At 38.5% G+C, this 24,571-nt stretch overlaps 1 protein-coding gene across 1 annotated transcript in view; it reads right to left on the bottom strand.

Annotated features, from left to right (window-relative positions):
• Positions 1-24,571, bottom strand: part of MEOX2 (mesenchyme homeobox 2) — a 74,365-nt gene that overhangs the window by 20,119 nt on the left and 29,675 nt on the right. The window contains exon 2 of the mRNA XM_090046879.1: positions 1,628-1,800. Coding sequence (XP_089903005.1) covers positions 1,628-1,800 — 173 coding nt within the window. The remainder of the gene's footprint in view (positions 1-1,627; positions 1,801-24,571) is intronic.

Genomic DNA, 24,571 nt, shown 5'->3' with positions numbered 1-24,571 from the left:
TCTTTGGAAGTCCTCTAGAGTAAACCCACTTTTATTTGCTTGTGCACATATGGATGTACAGGTATACATCTATAAATGGATCTGCTTTTAATTGAGCTGTACTATTTTTAGAAAATGTAAACTAAATTCAGGGTAATAGATCTGTCTTTAACATCTTCTCATAAGATCAAGCTTCATGAAGCTCCATCATCTTTAAATTAACCACCAAAATCAGTAACATGAATATTACTACACACGGTGAAGTGTTTCTTGTTCACAATATCATCTACTATTTATCTAGTGAATTCTAGCTAATGGAGATGATCACACTTTTCTGCATGGGATCTGTTCAATATGCTATTCAGGTTCTGTTAGTGCATGAATCTGTAAGAAGGCACCTGAGCACAGATTATTTGTTTCAGATGCAGTCCCTTAATAATTTATCAAATGCAGAAGACTTATCATTGTGATGTATACAATCTGGAAGGAGTTAAATATGCATGAATACATAGCAATATTGTGTTTAGTAGGATCACGTAGGCTGAACATGTAGACAAGAACTCTCCTCAATATATGTGCATATAGGATTATTTACTAGTAAATAAAGAGAACTTTAAAACATTAGTAAGAGTTGAGTTAAAGCATTAGTGCGTTTAGCCCAGGCCCCTCAAACACTTCACTGCAAGCTTATGTTTAAAGCACTGATACAGTTCCACTGATAAGTCAGTATGACTCCATAACAAAAAATTAAGCATGTGCTTATGTGTTTTATAGGATTTGGGCTTGAAGAGAAGGAAACTAATACCAGTGATAAGAAATGACACTGTCTCCTCTTATTTCACAGAACAGGCAGCAACAGATTTTCTAAAGACAACAGAATAAGGTATTTTCTGATCTAGACTTCCACTATTTCTGCCATCATTTGGAAATGTACCATAGTAGAAAACTCTTTGCAGAAGACTGGCATAGGTACGTTTAGAATGTGCCAAACTGGTTGATTTACACAAGCAGGGCTTTAAAGCGCATTTTCTGTTTCAGGAGTTGCAGAGCATATATTCTAGGTATCAAGACAAAATTTCTCCACTACCCTCTTCTTTGTCATCCCTGCCTCTGCAATTAGCAATAACATTTTTTGTTAGTTTAAAAATAAAACTCTACTTATATTTTTCTTTTAAACTAATACATGTGTTTCAAGTCTATATCTTGGATATGACAGCATCATCATCAAAACTTTAAATATACTTCTGATTCTTCCTTATTTTAACTAAGTTTTAACAGAAACCCTACTACAACCTTAGTTAAGTTTGCCTATTGTGAGATACTTTTGAATGTCACCTTCTGCCAATTTTATGTAATTTGCTGACATTCAGAAAGCAGGCAGAACAGATATAGAAAAATAATGAGTCAAGTAGAGTTTCTAATAGGTTAACTAAATTTACAAATTTGTTTTGCAAGCATGAAAAATTAACATTATCGTTTTAGAATTAATGTTTAATATGATACATTAGCTTGTCTAACTCTCTTGTATAGGTACTTTAACTGTGACAAAACAAGTGAAGTCAATCAGCCAGAAAAGCAGTGAGGAGATTGCCTACTGCTGGTAGCAATAAATATTAAACATTTCAAACCCATTACTATCTATCAGTACCTGTCTTTCAGTGAGGTCCAGATTTACTGCTATCTCATATCTTCTCAGCCTGGTCAGGTAGTTATGATGGGCAAATTCTGCTTCTAGCTCTCTGATTTGTTCCTTGGTGAAAGCTGTCCTTTCCTTCCTAGGTTTACTGTTCACCTCTGACTTGTAATTTCCTTCTTGGGAATCTGAAATGAAAGAAATATAAACATGTAAGTCATGGTAATTCAGGAACCAAAAATCTCACAAATTTGTGCTGTACTTGCCTAAACTTGACCCACCCTGGAATGGCAAAAAGCACCAGGATACTCCACTTCTGCCAAACAGAAAAGTTGCAAGCATTCAAGAACAGTGCATTGCTTCTACTTCATTAATTCTACAGACCCAGTGACTTTGTTCCATCCTCTGAACTGCAAAACTCCTGAAAGCTTCAAACATTTCCCACTTTCTGAAACTCTAAATACACTAAGAGCATGGGTAGATATTAGGATGTATACTTTCTGGCCAGTGACCTACTAGATGAGTAGAAATACAGTTGGCTTCATCTTATCCTTTCACTAATAATTTAAAGTTCTCTGTGCTATAAACCAAATATTCAATGATCCCTAACTCTATCTTGAACAAAATAACATAAATATAAAAAAAAGCATGTGAAGATACTACTATTACAAAATTAAAGGATGGAATACTTAGGCATGTATTGATGCACAGTCCCTTCATAGCATCTACTGAAGAAATGCATAAGCATATGAAGGGACTCTTTATAGCACCTGATGAACTACACTGCTCCTTATGAAATCTTATACATCTCTGATTTAGGCAGTCTATCTTCTTCCAGATGTAGATATACAACCATTCAAAAACTTTGGGATGTGATACAGAAAGTGCTACTGCCACGCTAAATCCATGCCTTAAAGTATACATGCTGCCATGATTGTAGCAGCTACGTTAACATTCCTCCATCAGGCCTCATGGTTTCCATTAGTCTTGGACAGGTCATGACATAGAACAACTGAAGTCAATGAAACACTTTCCATTGCTATTATACTCCAACTGAATATATGCTATGTTCTAGTTGTCAAATAGCCAACATTTTATTCACATAAAATGTCATTACCTCTGGGTTTTTTGTTTAAATTCATGGCTAGGCACCACACAACACTGTTAAGTCCAAAATTAGCAGGTGCTCAACATGAAAATCACTGGTCAACTTCTGGCCCCACAAACCATCTTAAAAATGTCACAGATACATTCACACTTCAGCTGCCGATTTAAATAGAAACCTGCGTCACCTTCCAAACTGACAGGCCCATAAGCAGACTCCCTATGACTTTTCTTTGTCAGATGACTCATCAAAATGCCTGAAGTTGTCCAGAAGACCACTAAGCCCAACAGCAAAGCTATGATAAGTTATGAAGGTCTATGAAAGCAAAATGAGAATGGATATGGTGCAGAGTTACCTTCCTTGTCACATAAGAAAAGAACCCTCAAAGTGGAGTGTATACAAGTAATATTATAGCCACAGATTTAGGCTGCCAAAGGTCATGATTTTACACCCCAGTGGAGTAAAAAAGACAAATTATTCAATTAAAGACACAGAAGTTACTGCAATAATATAGCAAAACTTGGGATGGGACACAGAAAAATGCCCCTACCCCATGTGAAACCCAGATTTTTCAGTATCTATTTACAGTTTAGCTTGTGCCCAGCCAAAAAAGTAGGCATATACTCAAAGGCTAAGTACAGACAGCCAAAACCCAAGGCTGAATCAATTCAGTCTTAGCAGGTTAGTCTACGCTGCAGAGAAGCAGGTGAACAGACATTCACTTTTGATTCAAGAAATGCAGCCACATGCCTTCAGTGGCTCAGGCCAGAAGCCAGGGTGCACTAGAGCCTGCCTCCCAGCCTGCCAGCCACTGCCAAAGGGAAGGTACTGAAGATCCAAGGCTTTCGACCCACCCACACTCCACCCCAGCAGAGCAGGTGTAACCAGGTCCCAGCTCTGAGCTAGTACACTGGAATTTAAATCCCCTCCTTGGCCCATAGCAGACCCCAGCCGAGGTCTGCCTGGGTTTGAGGAGCAGTGCCTGCCAGACTCTTCCCCCTCCCCCATGCCCTGGGGGAGCTGAGGGGAATTATGCCCCCTTGCCCCTATCAACTGCTTGCCTGCCTTAGTCTCTGCTAGACTGAGGCACAGTGAGCCATGGAAGCGGGGAATTAAAGTCCCTCTGAGACTCCAGATGGAGTTTGCCTGAGGGGCGGAGGGCAGTCCCTCTCAGGCTCTTGTCCCAGTCTATGCCCCAGACCCAGCTGTGGCCCCCAGCCAGGTTTCCCGCCCCCACCCCCTTGTCAACCATCCTTCACTGTCCTAAGTTAGGGAGAAGAGGGACAGGGCTAGCCCTGCTCTCTGGAGCAGACAGCACAGTCTAGCCCAGGGCTGCAAAGCATGCTGTGGGATTATGATTTAACTTGAACCAGGAAGGGGTCTGGGACAGAATTTTCATAAACCGGTTTGACCCAAATCAGTTAAGTTTGATGCTACATTCAACCAGGTTTATCTTAAGCCAGCTTCAGCTATTTTGAAACTGGCTTATATGCACTGAACTTCTGATCTGCTACAGGTTTAAACCAGTTTCTGATCACTTAAACCGGTTTGTGTGTAACTTCTGTCCCTAGCCAAGATCATTAAAGCAGCTTCTCCTCACTCATCTACCACTAGCAAAAAGAAATGAACAAATCTTTGCTCTCAGAGGAAACAGCTCCTTATTAACATGGAATACAAAACTCTGTGAGAACTTTGAGATAGCTTTTAACTTTACAATAGCTTTTATCAAGATGCTGCATCAAACAAGGACAGGCTGGTTCAGGAAAACATAATTTCTCCTACAGTTTTTTAAGTATGTGGAAAGACACTGCATTATTTTCTTGGATTTCCATCTGAAGTGGTGAAAGTGATAAATACTAAACAAACACTCCAGACCCATTACTATCTATTAGTACCTGTCTTTCACTGAGGTCCAGATTTACTGCTCTTTTGTATCTCCCCAGCCTGGTCAGATAGTTATGGTGGACAAATTCTGCTTATGTAAGCATGTATCTGAGTTCAACTTGGCCCTATATGCTTGAATCTTCATACCAAAACTAGCAATGACTCACTTTAGGTGAATGTCTAAAAACATCTCTTTCAAGATTCTGAGCGAGAGTTACATTTGTACCACATGTCTCTAGAAGTGCATTGCTCCTGGATAAAGAACAACAATATGGTGAATGCAGTTAATACCCAGAATGGTACCATTTGAGCACTGTTTCATGTTACAGTAATAAACTCTAAGGTCTGTTCTTTTCTAGAAAATCTTTAGTATTTAGTGGCATAAGCCTTAAATGCAATTATATACCGTATAAAAATACAATTTTCGTATTAGGGATATTTGGTAAATTAATTATACTGAAAATAAGATTCATAGACATTAGGGCTGGAAGGGACCTCAGAAGATCAAGCCCAGCCCCCTGCTCTAGGGGCAGGAAGTCAGCTGGGGTCACAGGATCCCAGCAAGATAAACATCCAAATATCCCTTAAAGGAGGCCAGAGTAGGTGCTTGCACCACCTCTGGGGGCAGTCTGTTCCAGGCCTTGGGGACTTGCACAGTAAAGAAGTTCTTCCTTATGTCCAGCCTGAAACTGTCTTGGAGGAGTTTGTGAATGTTTGACCTTGTCATTCCTTGGGACAAGATCAAAGTCAGAAATGGTCATAAAAGCAGAAAGGCCTTGCTTTTATGCCCTATGCAGGTAATAGTGACCATGTTTCTAGGTGATACTCAGAGAAGTCTTCATGGCCATAAGCAGAGGGGTTTTCTCCTCTTGATATTTATGAGACTTACACGGGAATGCTGCAGGAATACAGTGAGGGGAGACAATTTCAAGGAGTACTTGCATTCAATAGATCATTGATAATTTTCTCCCTACCACCACTGGCCGCACACCAAAATAATCCCATGAGTGGTAAGTAGCTCTTGATGTCATGACAATTGGAAATAACACTGCAGGCATTTTACTAAGACTGCAGGGCAACCTTCACGATAAAAATAGATGAGAGAGGCGAGTTGTCCGTTGGGCAATAGTTCTCTAGGTCAAAGTCAAAGCTTTGAGTTTTAAACTCATGCAAGTCAGTCAGAAACTGAGAACCTTAGTCCCATGCCCCTGGGATACTGGTGCACAAGGAGTCAAATGTAATTGTCACAAAGGCAGAGATGAAACATTTGTCCTTCATGCTTGCTAGCATGTGGCTTGAACTAGGGGTTTAATACAGTTGGTAACATTAGCCTACACAGATCCTGTGTGAAACTGAAGCTGCTTGGGCAACTCATTATTTAGATGCTCCTACCATTACTTGGTACTCACTTTAACTAAATGTCAAGACTGTAAATTTTTGGCAGCAGCAGTCATCAGCAGCAGGCTTTAAACAGCAGACTGGCAGTCTCAATATTTATTTATTTACACGTCACTGAATGTATGCATCCCTGAGCATTCGGCATTTGGAAAAGCATTTTTGAGTGGGTCTATAAATTGTATGCAAATCACCAAATAATGTCATGGTTTACCATGCACAACTTTCTTGGCTAGCACGGCACTCTAATAATCTGGGGCTTTAAGGGGGGAGAGGGAAGTTACACATCGTAGCATGTTCGGTAATTCTTCATAAATACACTGCTTGATAAGCAGAGTGTAGACCCATTTACATAAGAAATATTTTCTCACTAGTAACTTCTATTTGCCTGGTAGCCATACAAGCAGCAAAACCACAGTAATTGGGAGCATTCAGGCCCTTTTGCCAGTCACTGAAACTACTGAGGGCTTTGCTCAGAGCTTACTATAGTTTCCATACGTTATAGTGCTAGAGCAGTACATTGAAAAATGTACTTCTTTGTATTTTTTTCTAAGATTGCTAAATTGAATCAAGAAACACACAGGCATGAAATCCTAGGTCCTGGTTTTTCTTAACTGTGTTAACATTTAGCCTCTGCATGTCCCTGGAAATGCTGATGCAGGGCAGCCAGGATATTTGTACATCTCAACTTTAACCAAGTTGTCATGCTTTTTCAACAATCTGATTGCAAGTAATTCATATGTTGTATATTCTTTGTGAACATCAGATTTAATTGATGCAGGCATGAGAAAAAACATTAAATTATGTTTGTTTATTTGGATTTCTTTAAATGTTCATATCATTGGTAGCACCTTCTAACTTTCAAAATACTCAGAACATATGTGATAAATAGAAACAAAACAAAACTCTAAAATTGGAAAGGTATAAGCATTAGATATGTTTCCCTCCTCTCCTCTTTAGTAACTAGGTTTATCCAACAGAATGAATAAACTTATGGTGACTGTTTTGACAAAAGCTTGGATGTTACTCAGTGTTTAATTTTCAACATCAACTAATTGAAATGGTCCATTTTGAAACTGTGTTAGTTACAATACCCACGAAGTGAATATCAGCAAGTAGGTAAGTATCAATAAGTACTTCAAACTCATTTAAGATAATTGCACACTATTATAATTAAGCTGCTAAAAAGTGAGCCAACAATGTTTTACTTAAACACATTTAATCATTTAAAATACTGAAAAAGTATTGAAAAAGAGGTGTATTTACAGGGTGCACTATCAGTTATAAACTCCTACAAATATCTGATTCTTTTCTCTGTTTCACAGCTTTTCACTGGCTTTTTGCATTAGTTTGTAGGCAGATCTCTCTATTTTATTCCCTGTTAATAGCAAGCTACTTGGAATCACGTTTTTTTTCACTTGTTACCGCCATGAACTTTGGTTGCTTTAATTTCCAATGCTGTAAATCTAGCATTTTTGGAACACTTTTTTTTAACAGACTTTAAAGAGTCAGGACTGGGAGATCCCATCTTTTTCTGACTCTAAGGTCTTCTCCGTTCATATCACCTGACTGGTTTCTCTGGTGGAAAATGGGTGGGAGACTTGGAAGAGATTTTTGGCAGATTTCATGTCAGCTTACATCTGTTTTGCAGCTGTTGCAACTGAGGCAAAAAACCTTCAATTTTCTTCTACTGGCTAAATATGATGCCAAATGGTAGGTGTAGAGACTGAGAACAAAGTCTAAGGGGACCTAAATTGCACTACTCCCCACCCCCACAATGCACAAAATAGTTACATCTGGTGTGAAACACTTGATGTAAAATACAGCGATCACTATAGCTGGTCTCTCCCTCTCTGCAGGCAGACTAAGACTTCCTTTAAGAAAATCTGGGGCTACATTCAGGTTCCAGTCAGTTGACAGTCTCTCATTGCTCTTTGGGATCATGCTAATAGAAGTAGTCTGACACTATCTTAAAAAATACAAAACGATTGTTACGGTCTGGTTTCTAAAACTGCAGATGGTATCTTTAATTACACTCAATACTGGGGCATGCTAAAGGGGAGGTAGGAGGCACGCGTAGCCCTAAAGGCTGGGGTGCACCTTGTCTCCCCATTCCGGAATGGGGGGACAGTGTAAGCAGGGTATCATGGTCAAGGGAATCAAAGGCAGCCTCCCATATAGAACCAGATATCATCAAAGACGTGGCGAGCAAGATAGAGGGTGCTGGATGACGTACTTGACACGGTAGGGTGCGCTAGTGGGATCATGGCCGCTCCTAGACCCCATGCCGTGACAGCTTACTTTAGCAGTTGATGGATCCTCATTTTATGGAGGAAACTGGAGTTTCAGTTTATCTGCAAAACAGAAAACCACTGCATGCAAGAATTTAAACACTAAAATCTACTAGCTTTTCACTATAGTTAGTCACCTGCTTAGCTAGGATGATATTCTGACACCTTTATTCTCACTGAACAGTATCTTATTTCATAAACAGTCAAACTAAATTCAAAGGGCATTATTCAACAGAGAATTTGGACCGCAAACATTTTATTTTTCTTTTCTGAAGACTTAGATTATGTAGTCCTTTTTTAAGATCCAAATTATGTATCCCCAGAACTCAAACTGAAATCAATTTGATTTCTTAGGTGGTTAAGTATTCATCAAATATTCATTTAAGAAAGCCTACAGTTTGTGCAGTTCACTTATGCAGCATCACAATAATTTTATTGTGATGTTGTATAAATGAACTGCATAAACTCCAAACTTTCTTATAAGGGCCTCAAGTGCGTGAAGACTGCAGCTACTACATATTGTTTACTTTACAAATGGAGCAACCCATCCATATATATCAATGTGACAATCTTGTTACTTCATAGTGAAGTAACATTGCATGCAGGAGTGTTTCTTTCTAGCTTAATTCCTTCAAGTCACTTAAAACCACCAACACATAAACAAAAGCTTTTAGATTCCACCATCAAAAACAGGACACACAATGAATGGTATGTGGGTCAATGCCAAATGCCTATTTCTTTTATTCAAGACACTAACATATACTTATTAGAAATTTGGTTTCTTTACATGACAATAACCATTCCATAAAACACCTAATAAAGGCAAAAGAATGTACAGCATTTGGCCTTTTTATTGTGAGATACATATTGGGCACATCTACACGTTTGTTAATGAGCAAGTTACTTCACATTTAGTTTAATACAGTACTTGCTTAATGAAATACTAACTAAATGCACAGTAACTACAGTTACTGCACAGTAGTGCTGGCACATGGTTTTTTAGTGAGGCTTACTGCACAGTAGCCCAGTACTACTGCACAATAGTGTATTAGCATGGTTTTTGACTGGCATGCCACTGTGCAGTGTTATTAGAGTACTGCGCATTAGGCACCTTGTGTAGACACGGCCATTGTGTAGCTGATACCCACTGACCACTGTTTTAATTTGCTTTATTCTTAGCCAACATGATAATATGAAATGCTCTAATTTTCTAGCATTATAGGTAAGATGCATATATGTACATATCAACCTAGCTGCTACTGTTTTGATAGTAACTGCTATGGGCGGAGAACTCTACTCATAGCTATAAACTATTTTTGTGTTCATGGTTTATACCAGGCAGTATGGGTGACAAAATGCTTATTTTTCCTTCTGCTTGTGCTCTAAACATTTTTTTAGTTTTAAATAGAAGATTTAATTGTACAGAAAGTGATAGTAAACTTCACAGAAAGTGACACACTGCTGAATGCTGGTGGCCATATTCATAATCCAAAGGGTCATTATTTTTCTTTTTCTTTCTTGATTTTTTTTCTTTCCATTACCATTTTCTTCTTCTCTCCCTATTTTTAAACACATAGTTATTTTTAAAGTTATTCTTATTTAAGAGTCTGGACAGCTATATTGCACAGTTCCAAAGCTGCCTGCCACAGAGAAGACAGAAAGGTAGCCAGCCATGTTAGCCTGAAGCCAGACATAAGGCAGGGTATATATGTGCCTTATAGATTAACTAAATAAGATAAGATATCTCAGAGAACATCATAAACAGTACTGTTAGCACTGCAATTCATTAAAAACATTCACAGAATTCTCCTTAGAAAATCTGAACAACTTCATAATTTAAAATCTTGCATGTGAAAAAGGGCAAATCTGCACAGGGACATGTGTATGATGTCAAAATTACATGAATCCTTGTTTTCATACCAATAAAAATAGACTTTATTTGCTTATTGAAATAATGTGTTATCCCTTAGACCCCTCTCTCTTCCCAATGAGAACAAGAATTTGTTCAGTAATACCTGTAGATATTTTGAAAATGGTTATATGCCATCCTATGGTTTTGGTTGTGGTGTTTTTAGAGAGGGTGAAGGGGTTGTTGTTATTATTGACTCTTCAAAATAACAGTCCAGGTATTATAATGTCAGAAGCACTGAATCACTAACATTGGGCAAACTAGTATCTTAGGAGTACCTGCAGGTACCTTCATGGGATGGGTGTATTTCTGTGAGTTCACATTATCCATCCAACTGAATCTTCCTCTGACACTCATTTCATCTCTTACTTTAACCCTCACTTATGCCTGTGTATGAACTAATGCCTATAACAATCCTAATGGTCTCGGGGAAACCAGTCATAGGAGTGAGGTTATAAGTTTGCAGGACTGGGGTTTCTATACAACCTTGTAAACCAATGCCTTAAGAGTCCATCTCCTATTCAAACAGGGGATTTCCCTTTGGAAAATAGGTGAGAAATGACAAACAGCCACCATAGCACTCCAAGTATTACCAAAACCTCTCAACATAAACACAGGTGTTTGGGTGCATGTGGCAATCATGGATGAAAACTGTTTGAAGAATACACTCCTTAAATCCTCAGAGAAAGATCTGATGAAGACTTTCTTTGGGCAGAAACTATATAGAACTCCCAAGAAAATTTAAAAGGTTCTCTTAGCTATGGAGGATCCTTCTCAGGTACAGATGCCCACTGAAATTTGTCACCATTTTTCACCTGCTCCATGATTATGCAAGTAACAGATCTAGCACAGATCTCTTTGACATTAAGAAAGGAGTTAAGCAAGGCTGCATCATCACTTCAACACTCTTCTCAATATTCTCTACTGTGATGCTACATCTAACTGATGGCTAGAAAATGCTACTTAGGAATATGCTGACAGGACATAATGTGGTTAAGTATGACGGCCACAGGAAGACCAATCAGCAATGCCCAGAGATGAAGAGTCATCAGGAGGGGGAAAGAATACAAAAGGAAGAATTTCAGAGCAGCAAAGGACCCCAGGTTCCCATCTTGGGAACCACCATGGACAGAGGGCATACCACCAGCCTATCTCACCCACTCCACTGGAGGGGTGGGAGGGTGGGACTTGGCTTCTGACCTCCAGGCTGCTGACACTCAAGACAGAATTTCAGACTGAAGCTCATGTAATGGCCAGACATACCTAGACTCTGTGAACCCTGCAACTGGTAGACACAGAATTGTTTGCATTATTCTTATCTGTTATCACTGTATAAAATTTGCCTATTATCAAATGAAGAGGTCATGGTCAGTCTGAGGGTTTTGGGTCTGCTTGGAACAAGGTATCTGGGTCATAAATCCAGTGCCAACACTGACCACCATCAAACTTCCAGTCTAAGTGGAGCTACACTACACCAAATGGATGGCAAGCTGTGTAGTCTCAGCCAACTCTGAACCAAAACAAAAACCAAAACCAAAACTACCCTGACCTCAATAATCAAGCTCCATTCTGCTGATAATGCCGTAGTGCGTGCTCACTCAGAAGCAGACATTCAGGCATCTTTGGCATCTTTACCAAGGCATACAAGAAAATGGAACTGATACTTATAACATTCAGAAGACTAAGGTCCTCCAACAACAAACTCCTAATGAGCAGTCCCCAGGTCTGGTCATTCAGCTTTACAGTGAGACTCTGGAGAACGTTGAGTATTTCCCATGCCTCAGAAGCCATCTATCGCAGAAAGCTGACATTGATGAAGAAATCCAGCATCACCTAAAATGTGCAAGGGCAGCTTTTGGACACCTGAGAAAATGTGTGTTCGAAGAACATGAGAATAGATTCAAAACCAAGCTCATAGTTTATCAAGCAGCCATGATCCTTATCTTACCATACAAACCTTATACATGGACAACATACAGGAGACCACTCAAGTTGCTGGAGAAATACCATCAATGCTGCCTACAGAAGATCCTTCAAATCCAGTGGGAAAACAAACACACCTACATTAGCATCCTCTCGCAAGCAAAGAGCACGAGCATTGGAGGCAATGATCATTTGGCATTAATTTTACTGGGTTGGCCACATCATCTGGATGTCTGACTCCAGACTCCCAAAGCAAGTTTTATTCTCTCAGCTCAGTCAAGGTGTACACAATTGGAGGGCAGAGAAAACACTTCAAGGACATCTTCAAGGTCAACATGAAAAAAAGACAATATCAATGTCACCCAGGACTGCACCAAATAGAGGAAGAATTTGCTGTAAGGATCTCAGTACTTTGAAGCCTCACAGCAACATCAGGAGACAGAAAAGTCGGTGCAGCAGAAACAGCATGCCACGGATGGAATTAGGAATCCAGAAGCATCCACTCCACACAGAAACATGTGGAGCTGCAACATAACTGGACTGGCCTTGTCAGATATCTTCAAACCCACAGATAAGACAATCATGAAAGATGATCATACTTGACTGAGAGGGATTGCCAATGATGATATCAAACTCTCAAAAAAAATTAAAATGTTCTCTTAGCACTATACCTTGTTATATTTAGGGAATTAGAGTTCTCTCTAATGTGTGTCATACAGGACCCGATACTATAGGCCATGGTAGAAAAATGAAAGGGTTCCAGCGTAGGAAGAGCCCAGATCATGTGATATACATAACCTAATTGCATAATAATTCTTCCCCTTCACCAAGTATTCATCTTCCTGATGAAAATCTTTTTTTTTGTTCCATATTGGTCTCAAACTGACTTCATTTTGATGAAATCTTACTAAGCAGCTAATATATACACAGTATTGTGGGATTTATACTTGATTAAAGAATGCATATTTTGCTTTTTATTGTTGTGGGGTAAATTATACAAATATGTTAAATAAATATATCATGTGAATAAAATTACATAAAATGTACATAATATATTTTATTATATCACAAGATTTATGATAATATGCTATTTCATAAGACTGGGTGGAGCAGCTTTTAGGTAGGCCTTAAGGTCATTTTATATCAGCTGTAGCAATCTGAATTTCCTCTGATGTTTCATTTAGTTAAAGCAGTGCTAGCAACAATTAAAAAGATGAGAACAGGTAATGGAAAAATATATTATGAAAACCTCTTTGGGATGGGATGACATTTTGTACACATAGGATACAGAGTGATTCAGTGAAAAGGAAAGATTTCACCAGCCTGCATTTGGAAAGGTATATTATACTTACAGAGAGTAAACACACAAGCAACTAATGTAAGTCATTTGAAATTGATACATTTCAGTAAAACTTTTAAACAAACATCACACCATCATGTATTCCATTCATGTCATATATTTTTTCATTAAAATCCCCAACATCCTAAAATATTTATTGGTAATGTTTTTGTATTACTCTTTCAAACAAACCAAGCTGCCTTGCATCATGAATCCAAAATTCAGATAGAGGGCCAAATAAGGCCTTTGAAGAAACTTCTAAATATACCTAACTTACCTTCTCTCTGTCTCTAAATGGCAATTAGTCTCCAATATCCTGTGTTTTATCTACAAGGAACTAAAAGTAAATGTTGCATGTTCCACTGAATGGTAAAAATTGCTCCTTTCAGTGGTATGGATCTCTCATTTTGAATCATGACAGTCAGGAAATCTCAGAGCTTTGGGGTAGTGTTTTTGAGGCCCAGGCATAAGACAAAAGAATCTTTAGCATTCTGTTCAGAAATTGACTGGTTATATCACTAATTAGGTGCCTAATTTATCATTCAGGAATAAAGGTTGTAGTTGTATTGTTCTAAGAAAACAAGCAGTCAGTGGGATAGAGGCAATATCTAGTTGGTCTAATAAGATATATTGCCTCTAGCCCACTGACTGCTAATTCATCATTTACCCAGTTATTCTATCTTCAAATTCCCCCTTGGTAAATACATTAGCAGTTGTGATTCTTCCACATACAATTAGACTTGTGCCTTGTGTTGTCTCTATCAACTTGATCCAAAGAAAATGAAGTCATTGGAAAAACTCTCATTGGCTTCAAGAGGCATCTAGTGTAAGAATGAAAAGTGTAATATTGTTTCTTCCTTACAGATTTCTTTGGAACTTCTTAGTGATGTAGCGAAAATATCACATATGCTGAGCTTGGAATCAAAGAAAATTGATTAGCTTTGAAAGTATTCTCTTTCTTACAGACAGAAAGAGAATACTACGCGTATGAAGTATGGCAGTGTTCTACACCAATGATGTAAAAGACCACGATTTAATCTTTGTTTTTATAGACCCTGCCTTGGTTTCTATAGGACCACATTGTCTCGAGTTGATTAGGAGAGATACATTCTTAGGCAGTATTTTACTCAAAAGCATTGCCTAACTTAAACTCAGATCTTGCTAAGAGTTTCTCTTTTTTCCCCATTTTCTTTTTCTTTTTTTTAATTGAAAATGCACTAGCTCCCATATGACCAAAAACAAATAACTTCTACTTAAGCCAAAGAATCTGGGTTTTAAGTTTTCCATCCTTAGCAATAAATTAATATAGTTAGAGTTTCTCTGTATTGCCTCACTCACCATCTTCCAAAAGGTCCTTGAGATATCATTACCCAAAGGATAATAGAAATTTATATCAACAATTCCAGTTCAACTCTCTCTAAGAAATGCATTGCAGCCACAGGAAACAGGAAACCATTTTGCAGTGATATTTTTACATATAATTTTTCCCAGTGTATGACATTGGCTACAAAGAAATTTTCCATTTATTATGGAACAGATTTCTTAGAACTTCTTAGCAGTGAAAACTTTATATATGCTGCACATGGAATCGACTTTAAAAAAGGCCATTAGGGCTAATTGAGCAACCAACATTTCTATTTGATGTGACATTAGCATACCCTTTCTTTCTTTTTTTAAGCAGTTTGCCTGAAACATTTTTAAAGCCTTCTTTTTAAGGCTCATAACTTGCTTTAGTAGTGTACATGATATCTAACTTAATCCCAGGTTCACAAGTCATGTTAGATTTCATAGTTGCGACTCAAGTCTCCTGTTTCTCCCTTCATGAATTGCACATGTTAATAGCCTGCCTTGCTGATTTCATTTGCTAAGATCACGGCATCTTACTGTGGCACGGTATAATTCAGTCCTGGACAAAAATGAATCCTCTCTGATTTCTCGTATTTGTGTGTATGCATTTGTATATAAATCAGCATGTGCATAATACATTTTATTCACATGTTTTGTAAATCTTACTACCCCTAAGACAGCATTAAAATATAGCCAAAAGGGCCAGCTGTGCTCATAAAATGTATGTTAGTAGATACCCAGACATTATCTGTTTTTCTTTTTCGAAAAAAATCAATCAGGTTGTTGGTATGTATGTATTCTACTATTTCATTCAGTTTATTTTACAGCATTGTGCTGAAGTGTAACGTTAACCATAAAAAAAAGGAGGCAGTGGAAAGTGCTTTCCCACATGCAATTAAATGGAATTACCTGTCTTTTAGGAAAAGCCAAAATAAAAAGACTTATAAAGTATAAAATAGCTTAAACATCTGAAAAATGTTTTAGTATTGGCTAAGTATTAAAGCATTTATTTTTCATTTTCAACTGATAAATGTAAGGTAGATATCCAGGTAATTATATCAGAGGCTTCCCAAATATCAGGGGTTTTTTGCTTTTACATTACTAATCTTCATATTTTTAAGGAAAAAAAAAACACAGTTTCTTTCTTTTAAATAAATCTAAATGCCCTTATCCCATAGAAAAGAAACTAATCTTTCAGATGTCTGAAGTTGTACCATAATAATATAGTTCACAGAATGGGTGGGGGAATCCAAAACATAACTATTCATGTCATGAAAAAGATCTAATTCTCTTAAGATGATCTTTTGTAAAAGAAAAAAAGACTTACAAAGCTGATTACTAAACCTAATGCCAGTTATACAAAGACTATAATGTTCCATCACTTAAAATAAGCCTACTTAGTTAATTTCAAAATCAGAAATCATTTTGCCTTCTTTCTGAACATTCCTCATTAATGGGTAATAATAGGAATGCTAAAAATCTGTGATTTATCACTGAGAGTACTGTAAGGTGCCATTAAAAAACAAAAATAAAATTAAAAAAACCTTTCATTTTGATGTCAATATAAACCACAACATAACTGTTTGGGGTACTTCCAGTTACTTCAGGATTACAATGCGTCTCAAAGTAGTAAGTTCAGGGTAACAAGAAAATGTTCTAGAATACCTAATAATGAGTCAAAAACAATTATTTCATCTGCTCTCTGCAATACTTGTACTGTCTCTGCTTTCATTTAGATGGTATAGTGATACATTAAGTGACATGGTACACTGTTTCCAGTGATATACATGAGGATACTAGTTAGAAGTGCAGACTTTCAAATTTGTTGATATTCCCTTTTGCATTCCTAATTTTTTAATGTAAATATTTGAAAGAGAGACTACAATAATAAGGTCTGGGTCTACAAACACTTAGGCATGCATGTAAAGTGTTTGCAGAATCATGCCTCATGTGGGCACTTTGGTATCAAATATCTTTGGAAATCAAAAAAAACAAAACACAAAGCATGTCCAAAAATTAGACCACAAGCCTAAAGCATTTAAAATAAAACAGAATGATCATTTCACCCACCATTTCATTTCCAGCTCTACTATAGTAATGGAAAGTTTGTGGTCTTTATATTAATACAAAAGTAAAGTCTAACTTTCTTTTCCCATAGACATATATATTAATTCATTACAGCCCACTTGCCACATGAAAGTGAAAAGAAATATAGTTTGACTCTTATCCCTAACAATATGCTGTATCTAGGCTACACCAAGAAGACCAATCTTCCTGGTAACATAAATGTGTTAGGTGATATAGCCTGACAGTGACAGCACATGTCAAAGCACAGCAAATGTTATATAATTTTAGAAACCTGGACAACATTTGCTTTACTTAACTTAAATGTGTTCATGTTAAATACAGAATTCTAATAATGTAAAAAGTAACTGTTCCTGCCTAAAATAATCTGAACATAACTGCCTACCACTGAAATGAAAGATTTTGTTACGAAAAGTACAAGCTGGCTGAAAATTCTATGATTTTTCTCCCTATTAAAATTAAGGTTTAGAAATAAAGTACAAATGAGATTCAATTATTTGCTGAAGACAATCCAGTTCAACCTACAAAATCCACTTTCTAAAAGGCTGTCTGCAGCCATACCTGGCAGGTTAGTTAAAGTTTGCAATCAAATATGAAAATAACATCTGACTTTGAAATTCAGCACCTCTGACTGTGTAGGAGAGAAAATGACTATTTTGCTTCCCTGTCCTTCCCTGGATGGGGAGAGAGGTCAGCAGGGAAATCTATATTTAACAACCTCCTCTCTCCCATCAGCCAAAACCCCGCTAAACTAACAAACTAGAGGCCCAACACCTTGGTGCTCAGATTCATGGAAATTAGAGAAAAAGACCCACAATATCACCCATTCCATCTGTCTAACAAGGTACGATTGATCCCTACAGGATGTAAAAATGAGGCAGCTGTGAAAACTCTTCAGACAGTATCAACAGTTCTATGGATCTGCAGCTCTTGAATGGCAGCCAGCTCTGAAACAGCATATAGTAGCTCTGAAATTAAAAATTCAGAGTCAAAAGCAAAAGGATTCAGCACCAAAAATCAGATGACGCATAGTAAGCCTCTTCCCACCCCACCTTTAACAATGTATAACGTGTTCCTCTATCCATACCCAGAGATGTAAATTAATATAAACACAGGTAAATGGCAATTAAATACTGTTATATCATAACAAATATGATTTAAGAACTATTTAAGAACATTATACAATTCTAGAGATTCAGCTGCTTGAAGTTAGAAGCCAGATATCATTTGGTAGGCAAGGAACAAAAACAAAAAAATCGTATTTTATTCTTTTCACTTGCTCTATTCCCAGAAGAGCAGAGTAGAGCAAATGCCACTGGGGTTTAAGTTTCTTTTAGACCTTGGACTGAACATAGTTTGACTCTGACCCAGTACACTCCTTCTACAAAAATGGTACTTGCTGAATGATTATAGAGAGCTGTTTTGCATTGTTACTGTATTTTCCACAGGATTTATAGGCCTCTAGGGTGCTGAAAGTATGTAGCAACATCTCCTTTTGCAGATGTAAACATGAGTTTGAATAAACAGTTAATCTATTCTGGTATTAGAATATTTATGACTGGGAATGGCAGTCAAAGCAAGTGGTCCCTATTTTTTTTTTAATTACATTTTTGTCCATATCTCCCAAATTAATTAAAAAATGGACCCAATGTATTTCTCATTCACAGCTTGACATGATACACAAAATGAACAGCAGCTACAAAGTAAAAATACTGCATGTCTACTGTATTCAAGTAAGAGATGAAGGTGATGACAGGAGAGGGTTTATGCACAATTATTCTGCTTCTGTATAACAGTGACGAGGCAACCTGGGAAACTACAGGCCAAAGACCTGGGAAACTACAGGCCAATCAATTTGACCTCAATCCCTGGGAAGATTTTGAAAAAAACTTATCAAAGAAACCATTCTTAACAGGCTAACAAAAGGCAACATTCTGAGGGATAACTAAAATCGGTTTGTTGTGGATAGGTATTACCTGACCAATCTCATTTCCTTCTATGACCAAGTGATACATCACCTGGACAAAAGGGAAGAGGTTGAAATCATATATTTGGACTTTAAAAAGCCTTTGAACTGGTGTTCCATGATGTCCTTATGGAAAAATTGGGCAACTGTGGCCTTGACTACTTCACAGTCTGATGGCTGGAGAACTGGCTCCAAGGCTGAACCCAAAGAGAGGTGGTTGACAGAACCAAATCAACATGGCACTCAGTAACCAGTGGTGTCCCCCAAGGCTCCATTCTCAGACCTGTACTTCAATACAGAGAAATGCAAATTGCTTTTCTCTGGGGAAAAAATCTTGCATCACACTTATAGGCTCAGCAATGCTACACTCGCTAGCACCGTGACCGAAAGAGACTTGGGGGTCATGACCGATCACAAAATGAACATGAGCCACTAATGAGATGTCACTGCTGGTAAAGCAAACATAACTCTGGCTCACATCTACCAATGCATCTTGAGCAAGACCCAGGATGTCATCCTCCTGTACTTGGCCTTGGTGAAGCCACAGCTCAAGTACTGCATCCAATTCTGGGCTCCACAATTTAGGAAGAACGTGGAGAAGCTTGAAAGAGTCCAGAAGAGAGCCACACGCATGTGCAGAGGGCAAGAGGACAGGCCTTATGAAGACAGCTGTGAGCTATGGGACTCTTCAGCTGTGAGAAGCACAGGCTCAGGGGTGACTTGGTGGCAGTCTATAAGTACATAAGGGGTGTGCATCAGGATCTGGGGGAACACCTGTTCACCAGAGCACCCCAAGGGATGATCAGGTCCAATGGTCACCATCTCCTGCAAGCCGGTTTTAGGATGGACATAAGGAAAAACTTCTTTACTGCCTGAGCCTTTAAGGCCTGGAACAGACTGCCCCCAGAGGTGGTGCAAGCACCTACTCTAGACACTTTTAAGAAACATTTGGATGCCTATCTTGCTGGGATCCTTTGACCCTACCCAACTTCCTGCCCCTTGGGCAGGAGGCTGGACCCAGTGATATTACAAGGTCCCTTCCAGCCCTAATGTCTACAAAATGTATGAAATATTGATGTGAAAAGAACAGGCTGCTGGAAAAAGTCTTGTTATCAAATATGCTGTCATAAGCTCTACTGAGTGGTTAATTTATGCATCTGTGCCTTTACCGGCATGCTACAGTGCCATTTCAACTGCTTGGAGCTACCTTCTATTCTCATACATGCTTCCTTTTTTTCTGAATAGGTCTTCTCTCATTTTCTCATACGGTAAATAAAATATTATATAATGATTTTGTTGGGACTTGCAAATCTTTTGCTCACCGATCATGGAGAATACTAGTCACTGCATGCTAGGGATGGCTTTTCTCTTTCTAATGTTGTTGTTGTTGAAAAGAAAATAAAAAGGGGGAAGGAAAACTAACTTTAGTGCCTCTTTTAAAAGGAGCTGCCTGCCTACTGATGCTGTGAATAATGGCACTGGATGCATCTGTGGGCAAATATGTTTTGGGATTCAGAATGGTTGCTTCATCAGTGCTCTTTGAGCCAGCTAGCTGCCTAGTTCATGAGCAGAAGAGGAAAAATACTAGGGAGTTACACAAATGTTCTCACCTATTTTCTTTGTTTTTATGCAAGAACAACAAAAGCATTATACGGATATATAGTACTTTCTTTTTCCATTTTTTGTTTGCTAGATCATCACCTCACTTCGTAGTCTCATATTTTTACATTAATTTTGTCCCCAGTGATGTTGATGGCAAACTTGCACTCAAATGGATGGTGCAAAATTGGGCCCTCTAAGCATTTTGGCTAGGTACAGACATTCAAAAAGCCTGAGGCAGAATCAATCTAAGTTAAGCATTTTTCTGTAAGCAGCATAGTTTATTTTAGATGGGCAGCAAACAGAACACACATTTGCTCCTTTTTGTGGGGGGAAGAGCGAGAGGGTATTCTTAGATGAGGTTCTGCCATTTTTAAACCAGTCTGTGCGCGCCAAATTCTGTTCCGTTATGGATATAGACCAGTTCTGTGTGCCGAACTTCTGTTCCATTACAGGTATAGACTGGCTTCCAATCACTCATACCAGTAAAAATGTAATGCCTGTACTTGGCCTTTAAATAACTAATCCGTGTATATGATCAGCTACTAAAAGCCCTAGATAACCTCCACTGACCTGTAAGTAATGGGGAGTGTAAATCATCTTCCAGTTATTTGTGAACAAATTAAAGGGATGCCAGTGAAGACAGGTTAAAAAGTAGATTAAGGGAATCAGTTGTCAGTTCCATGATAGATTAGAACAATGTTACAAGTGATTAGATTTGAATTTTGATTTGTCTACAACTTTCACTGCATTAGTATTAATTCACACAAGTACCAGTATTTTTTTCTGAAGGTACTCTATGTGAATAACTGCCTACCAACATTAGTAAACAGAATCAAACTGAATAACTGGAGAGCATAGTACAGTACTTATGTTCATTGATTTTATGATAATATTATGTTGTATACGTCTTACAGAGGACTGAGAGGGGCTCCTTGGGCCAGTCCTATATTTGCAGGCAATCATTTGCCCTATGAGTCCCTAAACTGTCATTCAAACCAGCCCTATAACTAAAAGTAACAGATGCCCAAAACACCAAGAACACCCTACCACAAAACATAGAAGCTACTCAGTGGCTGCATCTACATGGGCTACTACTGCACAGCGGTCACAGAGCATTTATTTAGTTCTTGTATGTAACCAGAGTTTATTAGTACTTGTGCTGAACCAGTTACTACACAGTAGCACTGATGAACGCCTTTTAGGTAACGCTACTGCTCAGTAGCCTAATAATACTGTGCAGTAGTGTATTAGCACTGTTGGTGCTGTGATGCACTCCTGCACAGTATTATTCGGCTACTGCAGTGTCAGCATCTTGTGTAGACGTGCACAGTTACAATGGCACTTACTCTGTTGGTTTTTTGTTTTTTAACTTGCACAGTGAGATGACATACATTCCCATCACATTACAGCTGTCTGGAATTGAGGAATAGTAATTTCTAGACAATTGATGCTGCCAGGAATCTAATAAAATATACTTTTTGCTGAAAAATATCTCTGTTATTATAAATTGTATTGCAATATTAACTGGGGAAGGGCAAGGACTAAATTATTTACATTGATCAACTAAACTGCCTACACTAACAAGCAACTTTGCCTAACTTGGCAGTCCAATATATACAAAAAGTGTAGTTAAGTATTATTTAGTGTCTGTAGCAAATAGGCAAACAGACAGACACAGAGCTTCCACTGAAATGAAGTGAACCGTTTTTTTAATTTCTCCAAGCCATAGGCATTTCATGCTCTCTGTCTGTGGTGAAAGACAAGGTAAAAGATGATAAGTATAATGTCCTGTGATCACTGCTTACCAGCTATCAAACCAGTGTTGTATGCTTGTTAGCAGAGGAAGAGAACAATTTTTCCAACTATTTAGTTGGTCTAATAAAAGATATCACATTTCCCTAGAGAACTTTGTCTGTTAGCAGAGGAAGGATTTTAAGCAGTATCACTTTGCAAAGTTTATCTTCACATTTTTACATGTTTGGATATTAGAAGTAAAGAAATAATAAGTGTGTGGTCAAACTGTGAACCTATAGATGGGTCAGAGTGTGGACACATACAGACATTGCACTTTTACCAGTCTAAGTGATTGAAAACCGGTCTAAACCCATAACAGAACAGAATTTTGGCACACAGGGATTAGTCTAAAAATGGTGAAACCCGGTCTAAAATCCATCTGCGCACCCAAACTTGAGTCAATTTAAGTTAGACCAGTGCATTGAACTTCAGTACCACTTCCCCTATTGACTCAAGTTAGGTTGCTGTTTGCCAGCATCCCAGGCTCCTCTGTGGCCCCCTACTAGTTTCTCCTCACAGGGAGGTGTGCTAACACTCACTGGGATCTTGGCTGCATAGGGCTGACTGCCCAGCAGGCCTCACCTCCAGCTGTCAGTGTCAAGTCAGCACAGATCCTTTCCAGAAGAGATCCTTTCTGCAGCCCCACTTCCTGCCTCTGGCCAGCTGTCAGCTACAGCCAGGTAGCACTGGGGGAGAGGGGTGGGGGGAAGCCCTGGGCATGGGTGAGCATTCCCCCTCCCCCTGCCACATTGTCTGTTGGCCACAGGCATCTGTCAGCTGCAGGAAGACAGCATGGGGAAGTGGAGGAATGCTTGCCCATGCCCAGCAGCTCAGGTGGACTCTGTGGGGCTGCACCCACTCGCAGGGGCTCTCCTGAGCTCAGTGTCAGGTCTGTGTGTACATTGTGGGGTGCTTCACAATGGGGTTCAAGCAGGGACACAGACACCTCCCTTCCTCCCCACCCCTCCCACACTGGGATTTAGAGTGGAAACACTTCCTCAAATCATAAAAGCATTGTGTAAGTGTAGGATGGTAATTTTTAACTGCTAGATTTAGGCATTTATTTTTAGACTAATGGTACATCAGAATTTTAAGAGTATGATTGCTTATCAGTGTTAAGACACCTTCTTTCCTTAGATCAGATATACAAATGATCTTTTTGAAGTCCCATGAGAGCACAGAAGTTATTAGGACATACTACATGAATTGTCTGAGAAATTAAGAAGAGAGACAGAATTTGTAGTGAGCATTTGTATAAAATATTCTTCCAATTTTGTCCTTTTCAGTGGCTAATCTAAATTTTAAAAACCTAGTCACCCCTAAGCACTAAGAATTTAAACAAGCAAAAAACTGTTTTTGTTAGAAAAGGGAAGCTACTTATATGGTGTGATGGTATTCTGAGCTCCCTCCATCACCCCTTAATCTTTCTCTGGATCAAATCTCTCCCCTCAGTCTCCTCCCACACCACAAGCTGCTGTACAGCTGTAAAAAAAAAAAATTTTTTAAATGAACAGATTCACCATTATCTCTTTTTTTGCTGCTAGTATTCTGCTAGGAATCAGATCTTATGCATATTGAATGGGCATTCATTACCTTGGTGAATGCTCTTCTCTCCACAGAAGAGGAAAGAATAATCACATTCCTCCTGCTGGATACCTCTTGCCAGCATGTGGTGATCAAAGAAACCAAATTTACTAGTCCCACATCCAAGGAGTTAACATGAGCATAAACATTCTAAGAAGGCCCAAGACCAATTTTTTCTAAGATCCAGCACTTGTAGCTTAGAATAATTATTTTTTCCACCTCCAAAGCTTTCAAGTGTTGATTCTCACTAGGCCCACTGTGTCGCTCCCTCATTTTATGCAGCATGGAGTAAAATGATGCTCAGCTACAGTTTCCTTAAAGCAACACCAAACTCCATCATCTTCCAACTTTTTCACCATCTTGTAGAAATCACTTTACTACTAATAAGTTGTCTACCTAGCACCAAAGATAAATGCGTTAATAGTCTTCTCTGCTTTCTGTGTTGATCCCACTGGGAATAGGCCAGTCTGTCCCCTATAAAGGAACATGCACAGAAATAAATTGTCCTACTTTAAAACATTTAGTGCAAAATAGTACAGAACAGGTACTACAGCAGAGCTAGAAAGCTTAATACCTTTTGATTTCTTCAGAGGTAACAGGTTATATTCAAACCGCCTTGTGCTCAGAATCTCAATTCAGAGTATTAATAAAACCAATCTTTGAAAGTCTGGATGTCAGATTTGCTTTGAACAGCATCTGAAAAACTGACATGTTTACAGAAGTTTATCCAAATAG

This window comes from Crocodylus siamensis, chromosome 5 (assembly GCF_052110815.1).
Source record: "Crocodylus siamensis isolate JL-2025a chromosome 5, ASM5211081v1, whole genome shotgun sequence".
In the NCBI taxonomy this organism is placed as follows: domain Eukaryota; kingdom Metazoa; phylum Chordata; order Crocodylia; family Crocodylidae; genus Crocodylus; species Crocodylus siamensis.
The sequence above is the reverse complement of the archived record's forward strand: the minus strand, read 5'-3'. Positions and strand labels throughout refer to the sequence as shown.